The following is a 26,530-nucleotide window of genomic DNA, read 5'->3' as shown; positions in this document are numbered from 1 at the left end:
TAAGCTTGGGGCAGAATGGCTTGAAGAATGTAGAGAGGAAAAGGACCTGGTGGTGTTGATTGATGCTTGGCTTAACATGAGCCGGCAGTGTGCCCAGGTGGCCAAGAAGGCCAACAGCATCCTGGCCTGTATTAGAAATAGTGTAGCCAGCAGGAGCAGGGAGGTGATCATCCCCCTGTACTCAGCTCTAGTGCGGCCGCACCTCGAGTACTGTGTTCAGTTTTGGGCCCCTCACTACAAGAAGGATATTGAGGCCCTGGAGCGTGTTCAGAGAAGGGCAACAAAACTGGTGAGGGGTCTGGAGCACAAGTCTTATGAGGAGCGGCTGAGAGAGCTGGGATTGTTGAGTCTGGAGAAGAGGAGGCTCAGAGGAGACCTTATTGCACTCTACCACTTCCTGAAGGGGGGTTGTGGTGAGGAGGGGGTGGGCCTCTTCTCCCTGATAAATAATGACAGGACGAGAGGGAATGGCCACAAGTTGCACCGGGGAAGGTTTAGATTAGACCTGAGGAAACATTTTTTTTCTGAAAGAGTGGTCAGGCACTGGAATGGCCTGCCGAGGGAGGTGGTTGAAGCACCATCCCTAGCGCTGTTCAAGAAGCGTTTAGATGAGGTGCTAAGGGATTTGATTTAGTAGTTGGGTAGGGATGGTGATAGGAGGATGGTTGAACTAGATGATCTTGTAGGTCCTTTCCAACCTAATGAACCTATGAACCTATGTTCGGACATGTTCATCAGCAAACTTTGAGGCAATGGTATAAAATAATAGTCTCTTACAGTTTGCCTTTCTCCTGGATCAAAGCTTAGTTCAAAAGCTTGTTGCAGAGGTTGTGAGAGAGCAACTGCTGTGGCAGCTTTTGTCTCAGGTGCCTTTCCGAGTTTGTCATGAGCTCAAGGAAGGGTTAGATTGGATGTCAGGGGGAAGTTCTTCACAGATTTGAGTGGTGAGGTGCTGGGATAAGCTGTCCCACTATGAATGCTCCTTACCTGGAGGTTTTCAAGAAAAGGTTGAATGCGGCCCTTGGCCAACCTGGTCTGGTATCAGATGTGGAGGTTGATGGTACTGCCTGTGTCAGGGATGTTGGAACTTGATGATCCTTGCAGTCCCTTCCAACTCAAGCGATTCTACAATTCTATGAGCTGGTCCCTCAGAGGCAGGAGGTGCTCAGCTCTGCCGTGTGCCCTCTCCCAGGACTGAGGCCCCTAGCCTACACCTGCCACCCCCTCTGGGTCTTGCTTACCTCCTGCAGTTGCTTGTATGTCTCTGTTTGTTTGTTGTCCTGCCTCATAATTGTCAGCTGCTCCCTGCTCCCACTCAGCAGCCTGGGCTGAATGAAGGTGAACCTTCAGCTGGTGTGGTTCAGCCATCTCCTCTTGCAGAACACCTGGCCCTCCCAAGGACAAGACACTGCATAGGTGGAGGCTATCTGTCTCAGTACAGGCTCTGGGGGGCTCTGCTGTGCTTACTGAGTTACTTGCAGTGGTTCCATCTGGGTTTTCAACCAGCACCATCCTCAGGCTAGCCCAGTTGGTAGGTGTTATGAAACACCAGCAGCTCTAAGGACAAGCACGTGAGACATGAGCACACCTCACCAGGGAGCATGAGACAGAGGCCAGGATGCTTTTTAGTAGCGCATAGAAGGAACAAGGACAGGCAGGATAAGTTCAGGGGGCAACCCAATAGCTGGGAAAGAAGGTGAAGAGATCAGGCATACTCTCCAGCTCTCCAGAGAAATGCACCTCTGTTTCTTTTAATGTGTCTCCTCAGGAGAGGAGATAAGAGAAATCAAGTGCCTGTGACAGATGTTAGTCATGCTGCTTCACGTGCTGCTGAAAGGTGCTTGGCAGTGCTGGGAGAGGGAAGCCTAAAACTCCATGCACAGTAAGGGAAAATTATCCACCTTGTCCCACTCCTCATGGCAATTATGGCATTACCTTGCCTGGTGTAGGACATCTTGACAAGCTTTCCCAGCTACCCAGGCTAGTCCAGCCTTTCCTCCGAGACCCCCAGGTTAATTTCTTTCTAAGCTGCACACAGAAGGGAAGGAGGAGAGCAGAGAGGCTATAAAGGGTTTTTTTGGTAAAGAAGAGGCACAAGAGATACCAGTGTCAGGCCAAAGTGCCTCTTCTGAGACATAAGATTGTATTAATCTGCTGCGTTGCAGAATGAGAAATGTCACCTTCAGAGGTGATCTGACAATCACAAAAATAAATTACATAGAGGAAAAAAATAAAAGAGATGAGCACCTGTGAATATTCATGAGCAAGCCAAAACCCCCAAATTAACAAGGAAATTAATTTCCAAACTGATTAGTCTGCCAACTCCTTTTATTTAAATAAATCAACAATTGCCTTCATGTGATTGCTGCTAAGAACAGAGCTAATCCTGGCTCCTCACAGGAGGAAGCTTTGTGTTGCCTGGGATGACCACTGTCCCAACACCTTTTGAGAAGAAGCAGGCACTACTACCTCTTGGCCACCAGATTTCCTTTTGCCCAGCACTCCGGATGTAGTGGTTTCACGATCACTGGCTGCTGCAGCTTTGCACTTACTGGTCCCACCCTCTTACTCATGCTGGCTCTGAAAAGCTGTTTCAGCACGCCAAGCTGGCACAAAACTCATACAACAATTAAAAAAAAATAAAGATTTTTCTTTAGTTAGAGCACTGGAACAGCTCAGCCAAACGCCTGGCAACTAGTGACATAGGTTAGAAGGAACCTAGTTTAACCTGGAAGGTGGCTCCAGTGCCAAAGTTAGTCCTGCTCCACATGGAGGAACTAAACAGAAGATATCCATATGTCTCTCAGCACTCAAATTATAACAGTTTAGGGCAGGGCAGGGCTGCAGTAGCCAGCCTGGTTTCATGATCGTGTGGGGTGCCTCCAATTCAAGGTGCACTGCATTGTCCAGGAACAGCCTCGTACCTCGTCCAGGTGCCATCACCAGAGCTTGAAGGATGCACTGCTGCCTTGTGCGCACCTATGCATGCTGCAACAGCACGAGTGGCAGCCTAAATTTAGGTGGGCTCAATCTGAGAAGCCACACGGTCAAACTGTGAGCTGCCAGCTGCAGGGTCAAGTTCTGAGTGGTTACAAAGCAAAAACAAACAAAAAAACTGCGTATAGGTGCAACTGCAGAAAGGGAGTTACGTTGTCTCCTTTCCTTTAAGCCTGGCCTTGCCCTTCTGTCCTCTACAGCACTGATGTGGCCGAGGTGCTCTCATCTGCAACGCTGGCAGCAACCCGCCCTGCTGCAAAGCGGGCCGTATGCCAGCGTGTCAGTGCCACGAGCCCGGGACCGTGCCAGAGCCGGACTACGGGGCCTGGCTCACGCGGCCTTCTGACCCGCAAAGGGTAGGCTCTCGTGCCCGGCACGGCACGGTACCGGGCAGGCTTCTCCGAGCCGTCAAGGAGCGGCCCGGCCCCGGGCGAAGGTAGGTGAGGGCGTGCGAACGGGAGCCCGGCGGAGGGGCGGACCGTTCATGAATATTCATGTAACTCATGAATATTCAGTAGGTCAGCGCTCCCGCACGGCGCACGTCACGTCGGGGAGGCCTCCTGGGCCGGAAGCGGTCTCAGCGCCGGGCTGGGGAGCGCCGCGCGCCGCCCGCGCCGCCACAGCCACTTCCGCCCTCCCGGCGCCCCGGGTTCTCCACTCGCCAGCACCCGCGCTTCCGGTAGGCGCGCGCCCTCCTCTACCTCCGCTTCCGGCCCAGCCGCCCGCCCACCGTGTACCCGCCGCCGGGAAGCCGGCCCGGGCCGGCGGCTTCTGCCGCTCCTCCTCTTTTTCAAGAGAAGCCGTCGATGACGCCGTTCCGCCCCGCTCGGCGCCCCGGAAGAGCTGAGTCGCGCTCCGCCTCTTGATCCGGAAGCGCCTCGCCGCTCCTCTTTCCGGTGAGGAGGCCGCCGCCGGAGTCGGGGTTGGGGTCGCCGCTGGGGGGTGGTGCTCGGTAATGTGGCGGGTGCGGGGCCGGGGGGGGCCCGGGGAAGCGGCACTTCCGGCGTCGAGGCGCTCCGGAAGCGGAAGCGGCGGTGGGCCGCCTGTCTGTCCGCTCGCCCGTCCGTCCGTCCGTCCCGGTGGCGGGGCCCCGCGGGGGGAGGTGGGTGCGGGCCTCTCCGATCCCGGCCGGTGCCCGCAGGGAGCCCCGCGCCGCCCATGGCCCGTCCCCGGGGGGCTGCAAGCGAGGGGCGGCCCGCGTCATGGGGGCCTCCGAGCAGCCCCGTAACCCTGGCGGTTTGTTTGCAGAGACGGCCCTGGAAGGAGGAGCAATGCAAGAGGAGGGAGAGTGAGAGGGGTAAGCAGCGCCCGCAGAGCGCCTGGTGCTTGAGGGCGTGCGGAGCCGGAGGACGGCGGGAGGACTGAGGGACGAGGCCTTGGGGTCAGGGGTGGGAGGGGGGGACGGCCACCAGATGCAGCCAGTGGGGTGCCAGGTGCTTCCCCTCCACGCAGTGGCTTTTGCTTGGGTCCAGTTGGCTGGGGTGGTGGCTGCGCCTGTGTCAGGTACAGCTCCAACACTGCTGTAGCTGTGGTGTGTGGGCTGGGGGCCTGGGGCTCAGGGTTTGCTCATCCTCTTTGGGGTGTTCTTGATGTAGGTCTGCATGTGCTTGTTATTAAGGCGTAGCAGTGCTTGAACTTGCTGGTACTGAGGAGCTTAGGGGAGGCACTTTGGCACTTGGTCCCGTATCCTGTGTGGCTTTCAGCATCTGTAGTATTTTGCAGAGACTGAGCCCGAAAGCTCACTCTTACTGACCAAAGATACTGGGCAGACATAGAATGACAATGTAAGTAACTGTTGTCAGATGAAGGCTCTGTGCTGTGTAGAAATAAACGCTGAGTATCTGGAGAATAAAGGAAACTATATTGAAGTCAGTCTCGAAATATCTGCATGTCCAACCTTGATTATACCTTCCAGAAACACAGCCTTTACCTCGCCGTTTACTTGCCCGTGCTTTTTATTATCTGTGTGTTTATGATTAAAGTGATGATCTGCAAAGAAGTATAAGCCCAGCCCATTAAGTATGTGATTCTATGAAGTTCTGAGATCTAAACTTCAGATTCCTTGTCCCTTGTGAGTTCTCTAGTTCAGTTGTTTATTTGGTGCATGTAAATTTGTGGCTTGTACACAGAAGGTGTTTTTGGTTTATATCAGGAGGGTACGTTGACATCTGTCTGATACTAGACTGGTGAATAGGAAGAAGGTCCCATCTCTGGCCTGTTTGTGGAAGCTGGGATGATGAAGGCACTGCAGTGGGAACGTGCTGTGGTACAGGGTTGAAGCTCCAGCCCATGTGGGATAGTTATAGAGCAATTGGAAGGGTTGCGTGCAGAGTTCTTGTAAAGTAAGTGTGAGTGGTGTTAAAGCGGGGGCTATGAATAGGGGTGCATGTTTTCAAATTGTCCTCTAGCCTAAAAGTGGGGTAGGGGAGGGACATCTGCGGGTGTTAGAATGGTTGTTTGGTAGAGAAATCTTATCTTTGTTTTCTCCCTTTGGAAGATTGGCTTGCTAGTAAGATTGCATGAAAGCTTTGACTCTTAACACTGTTTCTTCTTTATCTCCACATTCTTGTAACCTCATTACACCCCAGTCCTTCAAGCGAAGTCTTTTGAGTCCCAGTATCTGCTCAAGCATAAACAGTGCTGGATGGGGAGAAGGATTCGAGAGTTTAGTGGAGCCATCTTTTGAGAATCAATGAGAACTTCTTTGGTTTTTGTTTTTTCTTTTCTTGGTGTGTGGGCATTTTTGTTTGTTTTGGTTTTAAACGTTTTGTAAACTAAGCAAACAGAAGTTGGGTGCTTTGTGGAGATTTGGCAGGAACTTGATAGAAGCAGGAGGCCACTGAGTGCCCCTGCCTGTGTTCATTTGGATTTTACAGTCTGAAGATGGAGGTGAATTTCATACTTTATGCTCCTTAAGCAAGAAAGTTGTTGTCATATTTGCCTCCTACTGCTAAAGTTTTCAATTGAACCCAAGAGTTTCAGACATTTACTAAGTTTATTTTAGAGATGTGGTTATTATATGAGACTTTGTTTTTACATAGTCAGGTTTGCATAGGGTTGGCTTTATTTTTTTTTTTCTTTTCTTCTTTTCTTCAAAGCTGAGCAAATAGGGGCTTACTTACGTAAAACAACAACAAAACCCCTTTACATTCCAACCAAAAAAACCCTCTTGATTCAGGTGGTGCTCAGTTGCCAAGGAAGGCCTTGTCTTCTCCATGTGTATTTTCTTTCTGTGAAAGAAAACAGCCATGTAGTTAGGTGTTATATGCACAGGGCCTTGTTGTTGGTAGAATACATAGTTAATTTGTCTCAGAAAAAGAAGCAAAGGAAAGATACATACCCCATTGGATTCTGATTGAATTGCTGCAATGTAAATCCAGAGTAATTCAGTCAGGCAGCTAGCAGTCTGTCTGCATGCCACTGATGCACGGTAAATAAATCATCCTTAAGTGTGTTTATTGGTTGAGTTGGAGTGAGTAAGTGAGGTAGGAATACTTGGCTTTGCTGTTGCGTGAGCAATTCATAAAAACAAAATTAACAGGTAATTTGGTTCATTTAAATACTGCTTCTCCACATAGAGGAAAATTATCTTTGCGTTTTGGCTCATACACAGCAATTCCACATGTATTTATTCTGTCTAATGTACTTCTGGAAAGTGTTTCATGCTTCTTGGGGCATGTTCCTTAGCTTATCTGATGACTGAGATAGGTCTTCAGAAACAATATTTACTCGTTAATTAGTCTACTGCCACATCCTAACAGAAATAGGACTGGTACAGTTTGCAGCTAGCTGCAGACATACAGTGTTCGCTTTATCTAAGCAGTTTGCTCTGGCAGATGTCGTGTTCATTGAGCACAGTTTTTATTGCTTTTCTTTTACCTGCCAATTTTGCCATATTTGTTCAGAAACAGGCACATCTTCTACTCTATAAAACAGAGTTTTGTGAATTGCTTAGTTTTTCAGTAGCACCTACGGAGCGTTGCCAACTTTTCTCGGTAATGATATTACACAGAGGAATGAAAGGATTAGAATAGGAAGAACTAGTAAAATAGATTATTTTAGGTAGGTGATCCTGAAGAGATTAAGCCTCTGTCCTCAGAGAGCTGTCTTGTACCTAACTTGTCTGCGGAGAGTTGAGATTGAGCAGTGGACACTAGACTGGGGGCAGATTCTTGTCCTGGAGACAGAACTGCAATGGGAAATAGAGAGCCCTGACATGATATTGCTTGGGAATACAGTGTCTCAGGAGCAGGGTAGTCAGGTGGTTTCCCTGCTCTGTGGTCTTGCTCGATGAGAGAGGTGGATCTTGTCTGTCAGGAGTAAGTGACGTTACCGGTTTTCTTATGAGAGTGGGGCTGGAGTGGTCAGAGCAGTGGACAGCAGGAAGTTAGGAGCCTTGAGTTTTACTGCTTGGACTGCTGTGGCTGTCTGTTATCTTGGGCAAGTCTGTTTCCCTCTCTCTGCCTGTCCTTCTTCCTGTGTAACATAATGCTAATTTGCCCTTGCTGCATCTGGGTCCTTAGTGAGCTGGGGTGGAGGGACAGGCAGGGTCCAGAATTTTCACTGCTTGTGGGATTAGACTGGCTGTGACAGTGGAAAAAAATGGTTTTCATCTGTATTTGCCAGGTTGAACACGCACAGATTTCATCATTTACGCCATGTACTTGGGTGGATGATAGTTGGGGAATATTAGAGGTGTTTTGGGTCAGATGTAGTCATTATTATTTTTATTTTGCATGGAAGACTACTAGGCAAGATGTATGGGCCCAAATCTGTGGGAATAGCAGGCAACTTTTTCCCTGAAAATAACAGGTTTGGGGCAGGTAGCTCAAAAGTGGGGAGCAACTGCTTAAATAAGAAAGGGGAGATTAAGGAACTGTCACAGCATTGGACTGAGGCAGTTCCCTTGTTGGAGTCTTTTGGGGTTTAATATTCCTTTTGTGTGTGTGTGTGTGCGTCTGTCTGTCTTCCTTCTCCTCCATTCCTCTTCCCTTCCCCCTTCCTGTTCCCCCCTGTGCCCAGCTAGGATGGAAGAATCTCATTTCAACTCCTCCCCGTACTTCTGGCCGGCAGTGCCCACTGTCTCGGGACAGGTAAGATCTTTGTCTTCCATCCCATTTTGCTGATCTTGCTTCACGTTAGCAGTTCGTGAATGATGCATGTTTTTGTTGCTTTTCTTGTTCAGTCAACTGCTGGGAGAGGCCGTAGCCCACCATTCTAAAAGCTGTTCTTCCCACTTGTTTAGATTGACAACACCATGTTTATTAACAAGATGAAGGAGCAGCTATTGCCCACAGAGAAGGGCTGCAGCCTTGCTCCCCCCCACTACCCTGCCTTGCTGACAGTGCCCACTTCAGTGGCCCTTCCCACTGGCATTGCCATGGACTCTGACACCAAGCCGGAGCAGCTGACACCACACAGCCAAGCCCCTGTGACTCAGAACATCACCGTGGTGCCAGTGCAGTCTGCTGGGCTCATGACAGCAGGTAGGGAACTCTGCAGCAGGAGGATGCCAGGATGTGTGTAGCACAGGATTCTGGAAAATCCTCTTGAGACTACAGATTATCCCGAGCATTTCTGATGTTGTAGACTGCCTTGGCCCTAAGCACTGTTTCACAGTGAATCTCTAGGAATTCTATTTGTTTACGCACTGTACTGAGGTTTGACTTCCAGCTGTGAAGACTGAGAATGTTTTGGGGAAGTTAGGCTACTCTTCTGCTTGAGTTGTGTTTAAGTGTAGATTGTAAAGCTTACTTCTGTGGCGGGAAGAGGTCATTAGAATCGTAATACCTGACCTGCACACTTGTTTGTTTTCAGGTCCTGGTCTTGTGATAACTTCTCCGTCAGGCTCCCTGGTGACCACAGCTGCCTCTGCACAAACCTTTCCCATTTCAGCTCCCATGATTGTCTCCGCACTACCCCCTGGCTCCCAGGCAGCCCTCCAGGTGGTGCCTGATTTGACCAAGAAGGGGACAACCGCCCTCTCCGAAGGTGGGGGGGGGGGCGGGGGTGGGGGAGTTGCCCCCAAACCGCCTCGGGGCCGGAAGAAGAAACGATTGCAGGAATCGGGGCTGCCAGAGATGAGTGACCCCTTTGTGCTGACGAACGAGGATGATGAGGACCAGCACAAGGATGGCAAGACATACAGGTGGGGAGCAGGGTTAAACCATGATTGTGACACTGCGTGGGGATGGTATATTCAGTTCTTTGGAGGGTTACACAGGGATGGGAAAGGTCTTTGCTTCTTCCTTGTAGAATACCTGAATAGAGAAACTCTCAGCTGCAGAGCAAGTTGATTTTTCTTGATAATTCGGAATGTTTGCAAGCTGGTGGATTGACCCAAAACTAAGCGTCTCCTTCATGGTGGACAACCTCAGTTTCTTAAATGTATGGATGTTAATATTGCTCGGTTAGTTAATGTTAGCTCTTTCAGAGGCCGAGCCATATCATTGATGCCACAGCTGGATAGTGTGGCTGGCATAATGCAGAGTGCAGTACTGTCTGGTGCATCTGGAGCACTTCTGGTGTAGTTGAGAGTCCCGGTGTATCTGGCTGCCCCTGAACGAGGGCTCCAGTCTGTCCAGTATAAATTCCTCTATACTGGAGGAACACAGCTGGAAGTGAATCGTGGTGATAGCATCTGTTCCCATGTATACTGCCCCATGTGCTCTCTTCCTGTTTCGGCATTCCCAACAAAACAGGAAAAAAAGTTATTTTCTGAATTAGGTGTAAGGGTGTTTCTGAGCCCAAAGGTTATTGCATAGGAGGGGAGAGTGTTCTGAGCCCTGAGGCTGGGTTTCTGAGCTTGGAGGGATGTGGCTTAAGGAGCTTCTACAAGTGGGTGCTAGGAAAGGGAGAGAAGCTAACTAGGAGGAAGTACTTAAAGCAGGGGGTAATAAGGAGCATGAGCATTTTTGAGAAGGTGGCACCTGGACAGAGCAGGTGAGTGCTAGAATAGGAATGTGATGGTCTTCGTTGATTGGGAAGCAGGAGCAAGCATGGGTATTTAGTGATGCATGGTTCTGAGGTTCTGAGGGATTGTTAAGATCAATGAGTCAAAGCAGTAGCCAGGTGAAAGCAGAAATATGTGATTTGTAGCTGATCTCACTTCCCTATTATGTGCTCATTAATCCTTCTCAAACAGTTTCCTTTTACCATTTTAGGCCCTTTATTTATTTTTATTTTTGGACCAGTTTAGGTATGTTTCTGTAATTAAGTCATAAGAATATGTAGGCACCTACACAGAATCCATGCATCCATTCCAGACTCCGTTTCATTTTTAACTACAGCATTTTTAAAACGTTTTAAAATCAATACCGTTAAATGGCTGCAAAACTAGAGCTTGGAACAGTCCTTTTATTTCCTTACCCAATGTCCCAATTTTTCCACTTTGAAAATACAATCAGCGTATAGTGAAGAGGGGTGGGAGTGTGTTAGGTAGCTTGCTATTTTTAAGTCCACCATTTATTTTGGGCCTTAGCCACAATTCCACACTACTCAAGCTGCTTACAGTCTGGGTTGCTAATTAGGTTGTTAAATATGTATTTACAGGGGACACAATTGGCAGTGAACGTTAGAATTAAAGCTGAACCAAAGCTTTAATTATAGCTCCTTGTTTACATGTAAGTTTGGGAAAAAATGCCAATGACCATGTAGAGTGACTCAGCAGAAACTTTATGAACACCCATAGTCTCTGTAACTGGTCGTAAAAAAGACTTTGCAAAAAAAAAAGAAATCCCACACAAATGAGTTTATATGTAGGAAAATGTAATCAGGAATATTTCTCGTCTTCACCTTTGGTCCACCTCTGCCTCTTCTTCTAGTTCCCATCCCAAGCCAAACTTCCTCTGAGCAGCGTTAAGGTGCAAGACAGCCAAACAGATATTTACTGAAGGCCACCAAGGAGTCTCTTATTTGACTGACTTTCCATGTGCGAGTCTGGAGCTAAAAAGAATTGTTCAAAAATAAAAGAAAATAATCAGTGCTCTTATAGCTGTGGGAAGATCTTTGTATGTAATATAGGTTAAAACTTGAGAAATCATGCGTTCCTTTTCTGCTCTAGATGATAATGATTTGGGTAGTTCCCATTGCTGCAGTGCACAGTGGTGTTCTAGCTAGTTTAGCATTACGTGGGAGGTTTTTCTGAGCTTGCACCCTTCTGGGCTGAAGGAGTTGCTTGTGGTACACTTGCATGCATTTGTATGGTTTTGTTGACTCTCATCCTGATCCACTAAGGACAGTCTAGTCAGATGCCTGGAAGGAGTTGTACTGTATTGATCAATCTGACTATGTTTTTTATTTTCTTTTTTTAATAGTCGTTTCCTCTAGTATGGATTTTTTTTGTCAGATTGAACTTTTTTTTTTCTTTTTAATTTTATTTTGAGCTTCGTGAGCTCTTCTGTCATGGATGTCTGAGCAGGTGGCTCATTTCCCTAATTCCTGACTCTTGGTGTATTAATGAAGACAGAATAAAGCCTTGAATGAGCAGCACCAGAGGCAGAGTTTGAAAGGAATGCAGCACAAGGGTGATAGAAGTGTTGCAGATCAGCCCACTGAGCGTAGTGATTCCTGCCCCAGCAAAGGGCAGATGTTTTGCTCCTTCTCTGGAAGTGAGTTGGTAGTCTGCTGTGGCAGTGATGCAGCAATTATTTTATGACTAGGTTTTTCTTCCTAAGAAAAGGTGTGAGGCTTTTCCTGATAATGCTGTTGCTTGCAGATCTTGCACGTCTAGCCTTAGTCTGGCAAGAGTCCTTGTTCTGTTTTGTGATACTAGAAGAATGCTTGTACCTGCAGGGGACAAGCATCTAAACCAGTTCTGTGAAGCATTTTCCATCATGAATAATGTCATTTTAGACTTGTCTGGGTTCATTGTCAGCTCTTTGTTAATGTCCCCTGACATCCTGGTAGAATTTACTTTTTTCTGTGGAGAAAGAGTTAAGCATCAAGAATGTTTCTACTAAGATGCTACCGGTGTGTGAAGCATGTGATTTCTAATCAGAACTTTAAAGGGTACTGAGGAAAAGAGAGCACAGACCCAGGAGACAGTGGTATTTTCAGTTTTGATGCGTGTACAAATGCACTTCTTGCTTCTGGTGTGATGTATAGACAAGGTGGTTGAAATGGTTCAGCCTCTCTGGTTCAGATCATTAGTTTTTTCTGACAAACAATTCTCTGAATAGTTTGATCTTGCATTTACAAGAGAAAGAAAGCTCTTTATTGGCACTTACAAACTTAATATAAGTGTCGCTTTACAATGGCTAGGACAAACACCAGTTTTTCATCTGGAATGGTTTTGAAGGCTCTCCTTTCAAACAGAGGACACAAGCAGAAAAGTTGTAGGCATGAGAAGGACCTTGCTATTACACTGTAATCAAGGAGCTCTGTTTCCCACCTTCATTGGTGAGTTTCCTTACTTTCACTGGCCTTTGAAAACAGGAGGGATTTTTAGTGTGGGAGACAATAAGCAGATAAGAGACATAAGCTTCTGAGGTATGTCCAGGGAGAGAAAGTGTGCAGAAGCCTTAGAAGGCTTGGCAAGAAGCAGAGACAAGCTGTGGAAGGGGAAGAATCTGGAGAGTGGAAATTAGGAACATAAGGGGAATCAGTGGCTTGAATACAGCAGGTGGTAGGCATGTCCTCAGGTGTCTCATTTTCAGCCTTTTTTTTTTTTTTGGCCCTATACTGTATTTAGAGTTGCTCTTTGTGATGGTTTTGTTGTTGTTGTTTTTTAATAGATTCGAATCTGGTGGTTATGGCTTTTGTAAGCCACATCTGTCTGAAAATTTGGCCCAGTTGTAAGTTTTGAAAATTATCTGTTAAGCATGCTCTGAGGTGCTGTATGCTTCAGTAGTTGAAATATGCAAAGATCATTGTATTATCTTAAATGGTATATGTGGCTTGGATGAATCCAGTCCCTGACCAGACTGTGTGTCTCCGCAGAAGAACTAAATAGGCTCTGACCTTTCTGTGTTTATATGAGGCTGTACTACATGTGTGCTTGCTATACTGTGATGAGTGTCTTCTAGATTAGTGCTAAAGGGCCAGGCTTGCTTTTCCTTCAGTCACCGCTCTCATTCTGCATCAGAAGGGAATCTTTGTGCTCAGTGTTGGCAGGAACCTCCCACTCTAGTGGGTGCAACAGCAAGGTGGAAGAAAGCAGTGTTCGATTCAAACACAGTAAGCACAAGAGTGAGGTATGGCTAGGGCCTGGAGCTGATTGAAGTCTGGAAGTTTGATGAGGAGGAGAGAGGAAGGAGCCTCAAAAACTAGAGGATGTGACTGAGAGCCTATTTGCAGTGTGAAGAGTGAGAAGCTAGGGAGGGTCAAGATTGAAAGAGGAAGAAAGAGGCAGTTCTGTGAGGTACCTAGAATTAACAGAACAGATGGGGAAAAGAGCATGAGATGTGGACAGACAAATGGAACTGTGGGGGAGAGATAAATGTTAATGAACAGGGAAGAGTCATGGCAACTGAGGATGAGGAGGCTGAGGCATATGGGAAAAGAGCCTGGGGCTGGGGCTTAGTTCAGGAGAGATGGGATTGCAACAGGGTGGAAAGCTAGGGGCAAAGGAAGAGTAGAGATTGAGGTATGGGTCAGAATGTTTGACCACATTCCCTCCAAAGCTTAGAAATATTAAATCCAGTATTCCTAAATTTTGCCACATTTCTTCTGTCAGCACTAGTTAGTATATGACCACCTCTGGCAAAGAGCCTCACCCCCCTCCAATGCTAGAAAAAGACAACAAACTACTATTCATAACATTTATTGTCCTAGCTGTGATGGCAGAGTCTGTGCAGAGGTTCTTAAGATTGCTGTTGACCAATGTGGGTGTCAGTGTGATGCCACATGTTGGAATTTCTGTTTGCTTTTTTTAACAAGTAGTTCCGTGAGCAGCGGAACTAATGAAGCCTGGTTTCCAGCGTCTCTCTCCTGTGTGGATTCTCTGATGTCTAATCAAGGGTGAGCTCACTAGCCTTTCCCTCAGCACGGGGGCTCCAAGAGGGTCTCTTGTCTTTTCCAGATGCATACTTTTGTGACGTTTTTAGTGACTTTAAAATTCTTACCCCTCTTTTGGGTTTGGTTGAAATTGGCTTATGCTTGCAAGTTCTAAGGAGGACAGGTGCACATGTACTTCTTTATATAAACACACTGTACGTAAAAGCTTTGCTTTGTATATGAGTACTGTGTTTGAAGGTTAGAAATGGTAATTAAGACTGACTGTGTGTCTCAGGATGCAATAAGGTGAAAACCTGGATTATGGTAAGTTCTCTCCCTTCTATTACGGCATTGTAACGATGTGTTTGCATGGGCGCTTGTGATCTCATCGTAGTGCAAAGTAAAAAGAACAGTAAGGATTCTGCAGTTGTGAGTTTTAATTCTAGGAAATAATTTAATTCTAGGGAATGAGGGAGTCAGAGTCAGTTACTGTTCAGCTGGGGAGAGAGAACATAAAAACTCTTACATCACACCTTAATTTGGCCCTCTTGAGTCAGTGCACTTTTTCTACCATCCTTGTTTATGTATTTACAGTTATAGTGTACTTGATAGCCTGTCAGAGTCCTGCATATTTACTTAGTAAAAAGAGACAATATAGAAATCAAAATGGCGTGGGATTGCAGAAGGATGATTTGGGGAAGGCATTTGACTGTTAATGTGAAGAATTTGTAGGCTGTGTTTGTCTCTGCCACAGGTTTCATAGTGTATCTTAAGTTGTGGTTTAGGCCACGTTGTGCAAATAACTAGTTAGGTCTAGCTTTCAGTGGATTTATATTTGCTGCAGGCTAGAACTGTCTGTAGACCATTACCCTGAAATAATTAACATCTGGTGTTCCCAAAACCATAATCCCTTCTCAGGTGTCATTGAATAGTCCTCTGTTACACGTTGCATCTTCTTTTGCTTTGCGGAATCATATATGGTATTTGTAGCTACAGGGCAGAAATCTTAGAGGGACTGTGATTTAAATGTATATACTGCAAAGTTTCTTTAAAAGAAAATGGGTGTTTGCTGATATTGGGTTAGCTACTCAGAGTTGGTGGGTATGTCTTACTAGCTGGTTTTTCATTCCTCTGTCTTCTGTCACTTCCTACAAATGAATGTCTGTGGAATGCTGATACTTCTGTGGGGGTCCAACATAGGAGTGATTCTGCCTTCTGGGGTTGGAATTGCATTTGCTTGACAAGGCTCAAGCTGTACACATCACAATGGTGATGAAGAATCCTGGCCACTTGCTTGTTAAGTATCTATTTGTGTGACTTAATAAGGATGCAGTTCCGTGGAAGCAGTCAATAAAGCTGTATCAGAATATGTGACTGCATTGCAGAGCCATATTGTAGTGACACAGATGACCTTACTTCTGGTATTTCTTTTTTCCAAATTTTTTAGTGTTTCTTATGGGGCTTTTGTTCTTTTAATTTTAGTATTAAATATTATGGTGTTCCTAGGAAACACTTTATTGTGTTTTATTGCTTTGCTGGTTATTTATTCTAATGTTTACTGATTTCAGAAGTCGATAGAGGTCTTAAGCCTGATGTTGTTCTGTGGTTTTAGAGGTCAACAGAAAAATCTTTTGACAATTTACAGATAGAAGCAATTGCTGGTAGGCAGGTTTTGTTTGTTTTAAACAAAAAAGGCTGAGTTTTATGTGGCTGTTACACTGGAGCTGTTTATGTGGTTTTATAACAACCCAATGGAAGACTTAGTTTCTTGGTTAATACAACGTGGCCTCTCCAGCAGAGTCAGAGATTGAGACCTAGATGTTCAGACACTGTTTAAAGCAATAATGTAGACCTGGCTAGAATTGGAGTCAGGAGTTGGACTCAAAGATCCTTGTGGTCCCTTCCAACTCAGAATATTCTGTAATTCTAGGAAGTGTCCTATTGGCTGCAGTTGAACGTCTAAGAATAATTAATGTGAGTAATGGGGAAACAGTACCCTGGAAAGCGATGGAAAAGACTTCTAGAAATTAAAAGATACCATGTGAGTTCCCATTGCAAGGCTCTGACCAAAGATGGTAAATGCAATCGCTGAAAGCATAAATGCCAAGGTGATTTGAAGATGACAGGCAATTTGTGAAGCACGCTGAAATGCTACGAAATTCTGGGTCCAATGATTTTTTTTTTCCAAGATCATTTGGAAAAAATGACAAAATGCAGGAATTGCCTCTGAGTCTGAGGACTAGAGGAACGCTATATGATGAAAGCGTTTAAAAATAGTCACTGCTTTGCTGGGAGATGGTGCGTATTTGTTTTCTGTCATCTTACCATGATACTGAGCAACGGTGGGCCTGTGGAAATAAGTCTATGAAGATCTCTATGTAACTGGTAGATTTGACAGTATGAATGTCAGTAGTGTAAATTGACAAATGGACACAGGGGTGCAATTGTCATAAGCTTCAATTCGGCATTCGTATACTTTTTCTCAGGTCTTATATGAGTTTTCTAGCTGTGCATCTTAAATATTTCTAACTTCTTCCCCTTGCCTCTTTTCAAAATATCAGTGTGGAAATGTTTAATTCTGCTTTAAAATATTGGATAATGTGAAGGTTAGATCAGCATTTCTTATGCACTGTGCATCCATTATTATGCTATGATTGCATTAGTTACTTCATTAACTCTGCATTGCAAAGGCAGTAAATTCCTTTCCTTACTAAATATCTGTTGACTCAGAAAGCCTAAACTTAAACTAGTTTGACTTCAGACCTGATCTGTTGTTGTTTTTTTTATTATTATTATTTTTAACTTGTAATCTAGCTTGTATTTGAAGTCAACAGACAGAGCAAGGGCTCAGACCAATTCTAAGACCAATTTCAATAGTAAATTGAATTCTGAAAGCCGTGTAAAAGCACAGTTTTCACAACTGTGACAGCAATTAATTAAGCACTTGATTGAAAAATGCTGTTAATCCACATTAGGCAGTTTTTACTAGAGATGATATTTCAGATGGCATTTTATCTCATAACAGCATCTGATGAATGAGGCAAAACATTCTATGAAAAGCAAAAACATGGCACTGTGTGCCTCAGAGTAGTAGTCTAGTTCCTATAAGCACAATTTTGTTTGTGACTCATCATGATGACTTTCATATGGGAGCAGAATTAGAACGATATCTCCAACTTTTACTGGCATTTCATCATTTTTTGAGGGTGTTAGTCTTATCATGCACATATTCCTTCTATGTCTCACTTTATTTCTGTAGATTCCCTTTAAAAAGAAAGGATTATAAACATTGAAAAGTGTTACTTCTGTTCTCTAGTATACTGATGAGTATAATACTATATGGAGAAACACACCACTGCATTATTAAGAGTTTATTCTCCTAGGCTAAATTTGCTGAGCTATAACAGTCTTAGGATATTTTGTTATGCTCTCAATGGGAATACTGCATTCATTTCTGTTACTTGCTTTCAGAATACGGTGGATGTAGTAGTAGTTTAGAAGCACAATGGGGAGAAAAGATAAAAAATGCATATTAACAAAAAAGATGAATTATTTCATATAACACTGTGTTCATGCTTAGCAAACAGCACTCCCTACTTTTCCCAGCAAGGAAAATTTCAGTGAAGTAGAATGCTGAAACACTGCAAGTGTCAGGTGTGATGTGCTCATTACCCATATAGATTTAACTTTTTTTTTAATCCATATTGACCCACCAGAGGACTGATTGCATCTTCCCTTTTAATATTAGATGTAGTCTGAGGCAAAATGCAAAGCCCTTAATTAAATAGATCATTTGTTCCCATGAAAATGCCTGCAACCGCATAATGCAAAACTCAGAAATGCAGCTGTCTGCTGTATTCCAGGGCTTTTTCAACTCGTAAGGCTCATGAATTTGTTAATGCAAGTGAGGTTTAGATTTGTTTTCTTTTTGTTACTTTTTATCTTCTGGGGGTTTTGGACGTTTTCTTTGTTTTGTATGTGGGTGTGGGGTCTCTTGTTTTTCCTCACATTGAGATTTATCTTCCATTCTCATGCAGGTTCCAGGGAGGTTTGGAAATACTTTCTTTACATGTTTATTGTCAAAATGGAGAACACTGTCTGTTTCTCTGCATTAAAGTTTATTCTAGGGAATTTCTGACCTGAAGGCAGGTACCTGACAAAGCAGATAAGTAAAGGAATTGCCACGCAGATGTTTTGAAAAATAAACCAGATAGCTTCTAATGGGTGGGACTGCTAAGACTTGGTGATGTAGTAAAGTTCATTAATTTTTTGGTAAAAGTATAGATTGTTTAAAATATGTGGTCATGTACAGTATGTACACTAGAGCTAAATGTCGGAGTGCACTACTTTTTTAGGCAAGTAGCTGAATTCTAAAATCTAGTACAGCCTCAGAATGTTGTTCCAAAGATGTATTATTCTCATGGTTGGAATGGTCCTGTTTCTTGGATTCTTCTAGCTTGTACAGTAAGCTGTTCTATCTCATGATACTTTTCTTTGCTGCATAAACCAAACCCACAATAATTTATACTTTTTTCCCTACCTAGATTTAAATGGATACTAACCAAGCTGTCTTTTAGCCATTCCTCCAAGCCTTGATAGAGAGGCTCAGTTAATCTTTACTGTGAAGTAGATTTTCCAACTCAACACGATTCTTTAAGTTCTCTGAACTTGTCTGGACCTTTCAGTAATTGTTGACTACTTAGTCTTCAGTATTAGATACGCTGTTGCAGGAATAGTTAGCACAATTCATATCCACAAATACAATAGCTGCTGCTCCTCTTTGATTTAGTTAGCCGTATAAGCACAACATTGCACTGGAAGCTTGTTAATGTAGTGATCTTCATTTGAGTGATATGGCAGAGCAGAGTTCAACTGAGACTACTGGCAATAAGGATCCACTGAGGAACAGCCTGATGAAGTCATACATGGGGTTATGGCTTAATCCCTTGCATTAGCAATGCACTGGCCTTGGAGCTTGGAGATACTTTTCAGTTCAGTGTTCACTTTAAAGTTCTTTTTAGCATTGCTTCTTTCACATATACAATTTTCATTCTCTAATTATGACTTGATAACTGTGAAGTACACATGGTGTCTTCAAGTCTAGCTTTAAACATTTCATGAAATCTAGAGCAAACTGAACAAATGTTTGGAGATGCTTGGGTTTGTAAATCAAAACCTGCTTTTTCTAAAAGGTGATCTTGATGTTCTTTCTTGCTCCTTGCATTTCTAATAGACCTATCTATTTCTAATAGATAAACAGTCAGATAGCTTCTATTTGAACATAGAAAGGATGACTGTGTGTGTATGTGAGGGGGGAATTATGTAAGTGTGTGTTTAACTTACGCATTGCGTTCAGTTGTGCATCTCAAAGGAGATGAGAGAGAGATGAAGGCAGAAAATGTGGAAACAACAGTTAGAGATTATAATGAATGTAAAGAAACAATGATAGATAAGAAAAATGTTATGGCAGGTGTGTGGTAGAGTGCTCGCTGGGGAGGCATGGCTTCCAGTTATATGGCTCAAAATCAAGCCGTGGCTTGGAAGAGCTAGTGGATGTTAAGGTAGGTTCGGATAAATACTGCCTACATAACATGTGCTAATTAGACCACATGCTTCAGAAAGGCTTCTGGCTCCAACGTAAATAGCCATAGTAGTAAATGTAGTGAAGTATTCTCCTAGGAGGAGGAGAAATACTTGAATGTAGAAGGGAGCAGGATAAGCTCTCTGTATGTAATAGCTGCAGAGACTTTTCTCACTAAGCAATTTCTTGAACACTTGTAAAATTGAAGGAAATTCTCAGACAAAAGCATAGGTTGAACAGAAGTCTTCTAGGTGGAACTTTTCACTCAGGTGTGATCCTGAAAGTTCCAAGCACAGGTTCCGTTTTGTCTTGTTTAATTGAAAAGTCTGCGAGTGGAAAGCCTTCAGTTCAGAGAAACCTGAACTCTATCACTTATTGGCATGCACTTTTGAGGGAAGAGAACAAGTCCATTAACTTGGATGCGGTCTCTATCTCTCTGTCACTTTATCAACCACAACCTCTTTTACCATCTTTAATTTTATAACAGCACAGTCTTCTCTTAGACTGGTGTTATGATAGAGGATCAGTTTTTAACATTAGCATCCATTGGACATGGATGCCCACTGCTTCTCCCTGTTCAGAGAGTCTTATGTTATCACACTTCTGATCATTGTGGGAACAGATGGGTCCTAACTCCCAGACAAAACATTTCAAAACATCAGTAAGATAGAAATGGTGAAAGCCAATTAGGCCAGTGAAATATCTGATTTGATATGCAGAGTATCTTTTGAGACTCACTAGGAAGGCAGCACTGTTGTTACTTTCAGCATTGTCTTCACAAAAATGTCTTTTCCAAAAATGGGAGCAGAATTAAATGGTTTTGTCGTAACTGCTTTTGTATGCTTTGCAGTACGTGGAATTAACCTTCGTAATGAAGATGAACCTTAACCTGGGATTTTCAGGTTTTCCAGCTTTTTTTGACTGAAATAAATCATAGATGAACAAAATGATTTTTGTCTGGGAGTTGTTGTTCCTGTCCCCTTCAGATTGCTGTTGGAAACACTTCCACAGTGCTGCCCTGTCTTCCTTGTAAGTGGAATGAGCTAAGCTCTTTGATTTTCCCAAGACCTTCACTTGTCTGGCTGCAAAGTATAGTTTTTTGCCAGTTCCTAGCTTAAGTTTGTTCCTCTGGGACTGGAGCGCTTGCAGCTGAGCACAACGTCCCAGGTGAAACCTCCCCAGAATCACATATAAAAAAAAAAATATATATATACCCCTTATTCACTGAGTGTGGATCAGCCCTTTCAGTTAGAGTTGATAGATATTGGGGCTTGCCCCTGTATGACGCTGTCTCTTCCCCTCACCCCGGTCCCAGGTGCCGGATGTGTTCGCTGACCTTCTACTCCAAGTCGGAGATGCAGATCCACTCCAAGTCCCACACGGAGACAAAGCCTCACAAGTGTCCTCACTGCTCCAAGAGCTTCGCCAACAGCTCCTACCTGGCCCAGCACATTCGCATCCACTCAGGGGCCAAGCCCTACACGTGCAGCTACTGCCAGAAGGCCTTCCGTCAGCTCTCCCACCTGCAGCAGCACACACGGTAAGGGCCAGAGGAGGCTGGGGGCCTTCTGCAATGCATGTTGCCGTCATCCCAGCATGCTGTGAGTGAGCACCCTCAGTGGGTGACTGCGTGGGGAGACCTTGCTGATTTTCCGTGGGCTGGTCATGTCTCAGACACAACCAACCAGCAGTCGTGGTACTGGCACGTTAAGACCTGTTGCTTGCTGTGAGGGGCTGGGTGTGCACAGAAATTCGTTGTTTACTCTGAGGGGTGTCTGCAATGGAACAACATCTTCTGACAAAAGGTAGGGCTGGTTTTGCCAGTGCTAGAGTAGCGTACACATAGAAGGACTGTTCCCTGTCACCCCAGCATAGTTCTGCCAAACAACTCAGTCCAGGCTTGCAGCCCCCTGTTATTTCAGCCATAGACTTCCCACACACAGCTCTGCCAATGCCCCTCAGTCCAAACTCTATAGTTTCTCTCTCTGGATCCTCCCCCGGTGCGGACAGACCATGGTCTCTTGAATCCAAGGGGAGCACGGTTTGAGGCTGAGCGAGCTCATGCCGTATTTGGAGTTCCTCTGTGTAGCAGATAGTGGTGCTGTCCCACCCCCTTTGTGCCCTCATTCCATCAGCACTAGCCAGATGGCGGTCGTGTCCAACTGCTGCTGCTCCTCCTCCTCTTCGGCAGGATCCACTCCAAGCTCCACACGGCGATTGTCAAACCGCACAAGTGTCCTCACTGCTCCAAGAGCTTCGCCAACACATCCTACCTGGCCCAGCACCTCCGCATCCACTCGGGGGCCAAGCCCTACACCTGCCGCTACTGCCAGAAGGCCTTCCGCCAGCTCTCCCACCTGCAGCAGCACACACGGTAAGGGCCAGAGGAGGCTGGGGGCCTGGCCCTGGCCCCCCCGCGCTGCCGGCATGCACCTGTGGAGCACACGCGCGCCAAGCATGCGGGGGGCGGGCGGGGGATGCGGCCAGCTGCACCCACAGAAGGAGGTGGCCCAGCAGAGCGGAGGAGTGGAGACTGCGCAGGAGACACTGACCACGGCAGGGCAGAAGTGGGCATGTGCTGTTCCTGGGGATCCTTGGTCTGGCACCGCGGGGGGTACAGAGAGAGAGCAATAGAGTGAGAGGCATTGGCCATAGGGGATCCCAGCCCGGTTCTTTGGGGGTTGGACTGAGTGTGTGGAAGCTTGTCCTGGCCTTGCAGGGGGACAGGGACATGAACGCATTTCCCTGATGACATAAAGGGAGAACTTTAGGAGTGTGTATCCTGAGAAGGAGCAGAGCTGCTTTCTTGATACCGTGGAAGCAGGAGAATGGATTCCTCTTGGTTCTCCTGAGCTTGAGGCAGGGAGCCTGGGCCCCTGGACTCCTAACCACCCATTCTCAGGTAGCCCACGTGCTAAACTGGCCACCCATTTGTAAGATCTTACTCCTCAGTCCTAGTCACATTCTGAACTCTGCTTGACTGCGTATGCTTTCTAGCTTCTAGCTGGACACAGGAGCTGGGCAGAGCTCTCTTTGTCCAGACAGAACAGCAGCTGGAGGCAACATCATCCCTAGCCTTGCTCTCCTGAGTGGCTGTGAGATTTGATCACAGCATCAGGCCCTGGCAGTCTGCCTTGCCTGTCTGTTCACTGCTTCCCGTTTGTGCTCTTCCTCCTTGACAGTATCCACACTGGGGACCGACCCTACAAATGCGCTCACCCTGGTTGTGAAAAGGCTTTCACGCAGCTTTCCAACCTGCAGGTAAGATGTTGGGCATGCCCTGCTCAACAGCGCGGGTGGCAAATACAGCTGTCAAGTGGGCGGAGGTGGACAAATAGGGGCAGCTGGGAGGAGAGTACAGAAAGAGTACAGAAATGCTATTGAAGTGCTGGGCAGGGAAGAGATTCATGGCTCTCGTGGCACTAGTGACCCAAATAAGTCACAAAAACGGTTGCGTACTGTAAAATTATGAGCTTGACATTAAAATGGTAAGACCTTAGTAACATTCCTCCCATATGTTCTACAGTTTTCTAACATAGCTGAGGCAATACATTTTCTAAATGTTATGACTGGGATAAAATCTCAGCATCGGATATTTGTTGTTGTTTGTTTTACAATAGAATTAGTGTATGTATAGAGATGTAGGGAAGCAGAGGTAATATGTCCTGTTGCGGTATCGTGGAGGAAGGGAATTGTAGAAAATCCCAAATGGCGTTTGTGATCAGTTAAGGAAGATCTTGCTTTGATAGTTGATAGACATGGGGAGTCAATTTGAAGAGAGGCAGGAGAGAATCAGCAGGAAAGGACTGGAAGAGTTGCACTGAGATTGAGTAGATGGATGTTGTGGAGAGTTAGGAGACTGCCCTTCAAATGCGTAGAAGGGCTGAGAAAATAAGGCTTCTGTGGGGAAGATGCAGTGGGCTGGAGTGAAGAGCACCGTGCTCTGTGCTAGGAGCCCAGGTGTACCTCGCTTAGCATACTGGGTTCTGGGGGACTTGAAGCCTGTTGGAAGGGAGTGTTAGAGGTAAAGCTATCTCCAGTATTAATATTCACTTCTTTCTCTGCACTTGCTTTCTCTTTCCTCTGCCCTCCTGCCATCACCCAGTCCCACAGACGGCAGCACAACAAAGACAAACCTTTCAAGTGCCACAACTGCCACCGTGCATACACAGATGCTGCCTCGCTGGAGGTACACCTGGCTACACACACGGTGAAACATGCCAAGGTCTATACCTGCTCCATCTGCAGCCGGGCCTACACCTCGGTGAGTGCTGGCACCTTGAGAACTGTCACAATTGGAAACATTTCCCCAGGGAGTAGGTCCTGTGGAAGCGGTGCCATGAGCTGTTGTCTCCCTCCCTGTTCCTTTGTTTCCTGTGAGTCGTCCCCACCTCTCATGCTGTTCTTCCCGTTGCAGGAGACATACCTGATGAAGCACATGCGGAAACACAACATCCCTGATCCACAGCAGCAGGTGGTTCAGGCCCAAGCCCAGGCCTCTCAGCAGCAGCAGCACTTCCAGCCACAGGGAGGTGGGGCAGCGGGGGGCCCTTCTGGAGACACTAACCAACCCAACCCTCCCCCTCAGTGCTCCTTTGACCTGACTCCTTACAAGACTTCAGAGCATCACAAGGACATCTGCCTCACTGTCAGCACCAGCGCCATCCAAGTGGAGCACCTCTCCAGCTCCTAGAGAGACCTCAAGCCAGGGAGCAGAAAGCCTCTTGTGCATAGCCTGCGCCCAGGGGCACCGCTTGTGTGGTAGCCCTCCACGTGCAACAGTCTCCGGCCTCTCCTCCTGCAGCAGCCTCTTCTGGCTGTGTAACCCTGTTCATGGCAGCCCCTTGAATAACAGCCTTTATCAAGGGGGTGCTCCTTCTGTGCAACAGCCTGCCTGGTAGGAGGATGCTTCCTTGTGCAAGAGCCCCTTTCCTGTGCTGGGATCACTTCCTCGTCCAAGAGCACCTCCTTTTAAACCCAAAGAAAGGCCTCTGTTTTGCCTTCTCTCACTGTAGGATGTGTATGAAGGGGGTGGGGAGGTGTTGAGACATGCATGGTGGATGGAATGAAGTCCTAGTACGTACAGGGGCTTGGACACGCTTTCAGTGAGCCACAGAAGGATGTGGCAGGGTTCACAGCTGGATGGTTTTTCTTTTTTTTTTTTTTGTGGATTTCATTGAGTGTCTAAGAGGGAAATATCCATTCCTGTCACTCTTGCTTGTGAAAGGGAGGAGGGGTCGATCGTCCTGCCCCAGGACTGGATGGGAGAAACCTCCCCAGTGGAAAGTGAGACCAGTGTGGGGGAGAGTTGAGGCATGTTCTCTGGGCTGGACAGGTGACTACACTGCCTGGGGGCTATGGAGTATTGCACTCTTTTTTCTCCCCTAGTGGAGAGCAATAGAGAGGAGTCTGTCAGAACTGGCTGCTGCCTCTCCCAGCTGTCTGAGCAGCGTGATGGCCAAGGCCCCATAGGAATTTGGGTTCCTGCTCGTTGCTCTTCCTGCCCATTGTGGATGATGTCCTAGCAGCTTGTACTTCTCCTCCTCTCCCTCCTGCTTCCCCCATCTCCTCAGAAAATCCTGCAGGCATCAACAACAAACCAAAAAGCAATGGAGGGGAGAGTGAGAGACTGCCAAAATAATCATTGCCCTTCTCTCTACTCCCTTTCCCAAAAGGTGAAACAACACCAGTTCTGACTCACACCCCTGTCCTGCCCCGTTTCCTAAAGGGAAGGAGGAGGAGGAGTAGACCAGTCTTTTCAAGGAGCCGGCAGGTGGTAGGGAAGGGCTAGCTTCTCTGCTCAGTTCCCACCAGAGTGCTCTCTCAGGCTCCTGTTGCCAAGACGGGCTGGACTCACATGGCAGTGGTGGCCTCTTCTGGACCCTGATCATGGGAGAGAATCCCCAAAAGGTGGACAGTGGAGAGAAAGGGATGAAGATCCCCACAAAGAGACCAATCTAAAGAGAACGGGGAGCCAACAAGAATAAACTGAAGGCCCCGTGAATTTATATATATATACATATATATATATATAAATATCTATTCCCCACCCCCGGCCCGCTCTGTCCTTGCTGTAACTGTTTCTATCTCTGTGTTTATAAAACGCATTATCCTGGCAAATTTTTATTTTCAATCTTTGTTTGTTTTTCCCTCTTTCTTCGTCTTCGCTTCTCCTTCCCTTTTTTTTTTAATTATTATTTTATTATTTTATTTTTTTTGATCCACTTGACAATTGGTCTTGTGTATCACTTAGTTTCTTTGGATCATGGAGGCTGACTTGGAAGAGAATGAGAAGGCAAGGGAAAAAGCATGTGTTGTTGGGATTTAAAATACCCACTCAAAGCCTATGGTTTCAGATTTCTGTATGAACAACCAGAAGGAGCTTTTTTTTTTTTTTTTTTAAATTGCCTTGTGTAGAAATAAACTGGTGTAAAAGGCTCCTCAGAGGTGCTGCTGCAAGCACCCTGCCCCTGTGCTGTGTGTTCCTTCCCCACGCACCGGACTGCAGCATGAGCATCTTGCTGCTGCAAGCGCTGCACACCGAGTAGTGCATCCCTGTCTTCAGGCAGCCTCGTGGTTTGCACAGTGGAAGTTGGAGCTCTGCTCCTGTGTAGCCTGTGGCAGAGAGTTGCTTCTCTGTGCTTTGTCAGCAGGGTTGGCTGCAAGTGGCTGAAGTTTTTTGTAGGTTCACAGATCAGGCTAGAAGAAACTGCCTGACTCCTATATTTTACAGGTGACATTTCAATCTATTTATCCTGCACTGAGCCTCGGTAACAGGTGTATTTTAAGTGCATGTTCACAAAATGTATCAGCTTGGTTTTGAGGCACGGGGACACAGCAAATCCCTTCCATTGGTAACCCGCTGCAAGGGCTTTGTGTTCTTGCTCTTTAAATATTGAAGTCTGGTTTCCCTTTTGGATTTGGTTGGCTTCAGATCCATCCCACTGATTTAGAGAACATTAGAGCACAGTGGAGCTTTCTCCTCTGACCTGTTATTGAAACACTAACATCTCTCAG

At 46.0% G+C, this 26,530-nt stretch overlaps 1 protein-coding gene across 7 annotated transcripts; it reads left to right on the top strand.

The window, feature by feature from the left end:
* Nucleotides 1–3,559: 3,559 nt before the first annotated feature.
* ZNF384 (zinc finger protein 384) lies at nucleotides 3,560–25,975 on the top strand. Of its 7 annotated transcripts, XM_065742211.1 has the most exons (12): nucleotides 3,560–3,893; nucleotides 4,246–4,294; nucleotides 5,150–5,339; nucleotides 8,024–8,090; nucleotides 8,243–8,483; nucleotides 8,815–9,145; nucleotides 13,879–13,956; nucleotides 20,829–21,053; nucleotides 21,705–21,887; nucleotides 22,696–22,774; nucleotides 23,619–23,777; nucleotides 23,931–25,975. In XM_065742211.1, the coding sequence occupies exons 3-12, from the start codon at nucleotides 5,287–5,289 to the stop codon at nucleotides 24,204–24,206; spliced, it is 1,692 nt and encodes a 563-aa protein (XP_065598283.1). In that variant the 5' UTR covers nucleotides 3,560–3,893; nucleotides 4,246–4,294; nucleotides 5,150–5,286; the 3' UTR covers nucleotides 24,207–25,975. The 7 variants fall into 7 exon arrangements, with proteins under 7 accessions (XP_065598283.1, XP_065598277.1, XP_065598281.1 ...); XM_065742205.1 differs by lacking the exon at nucleotides 13,879–13,956; XM_065742209.1 differs by lacking the exon at nucleotides 13,879–13,956 and having other exon boundaries at nucleotides 8,020–8,090.
* Nucleotides 25,976–26,530: the final 555 nt, after the last annotated feature.

This window comes from Cyrtonyx montezumae, unplaced genomic scaffold, assembly GCF_038088225.1.
Source record: "Cyrtonyx montezumae isolate F1298 unplaced genomic scaffold, pur_monq_1.0 scaffold_3, whole genome shotgun sequence".
Classification (NCBI taxonomy): Eukaryota; Metazoa; Chordata; class Aves; order Galliformes; family Odontophoridae; genus Cyrtonyx; species Cyrtonyx montezumae.
Note: the sequence above shows the minus strand (reverse complement) of the source record. Positions and strands in the feature narration are given on the sequence as shown.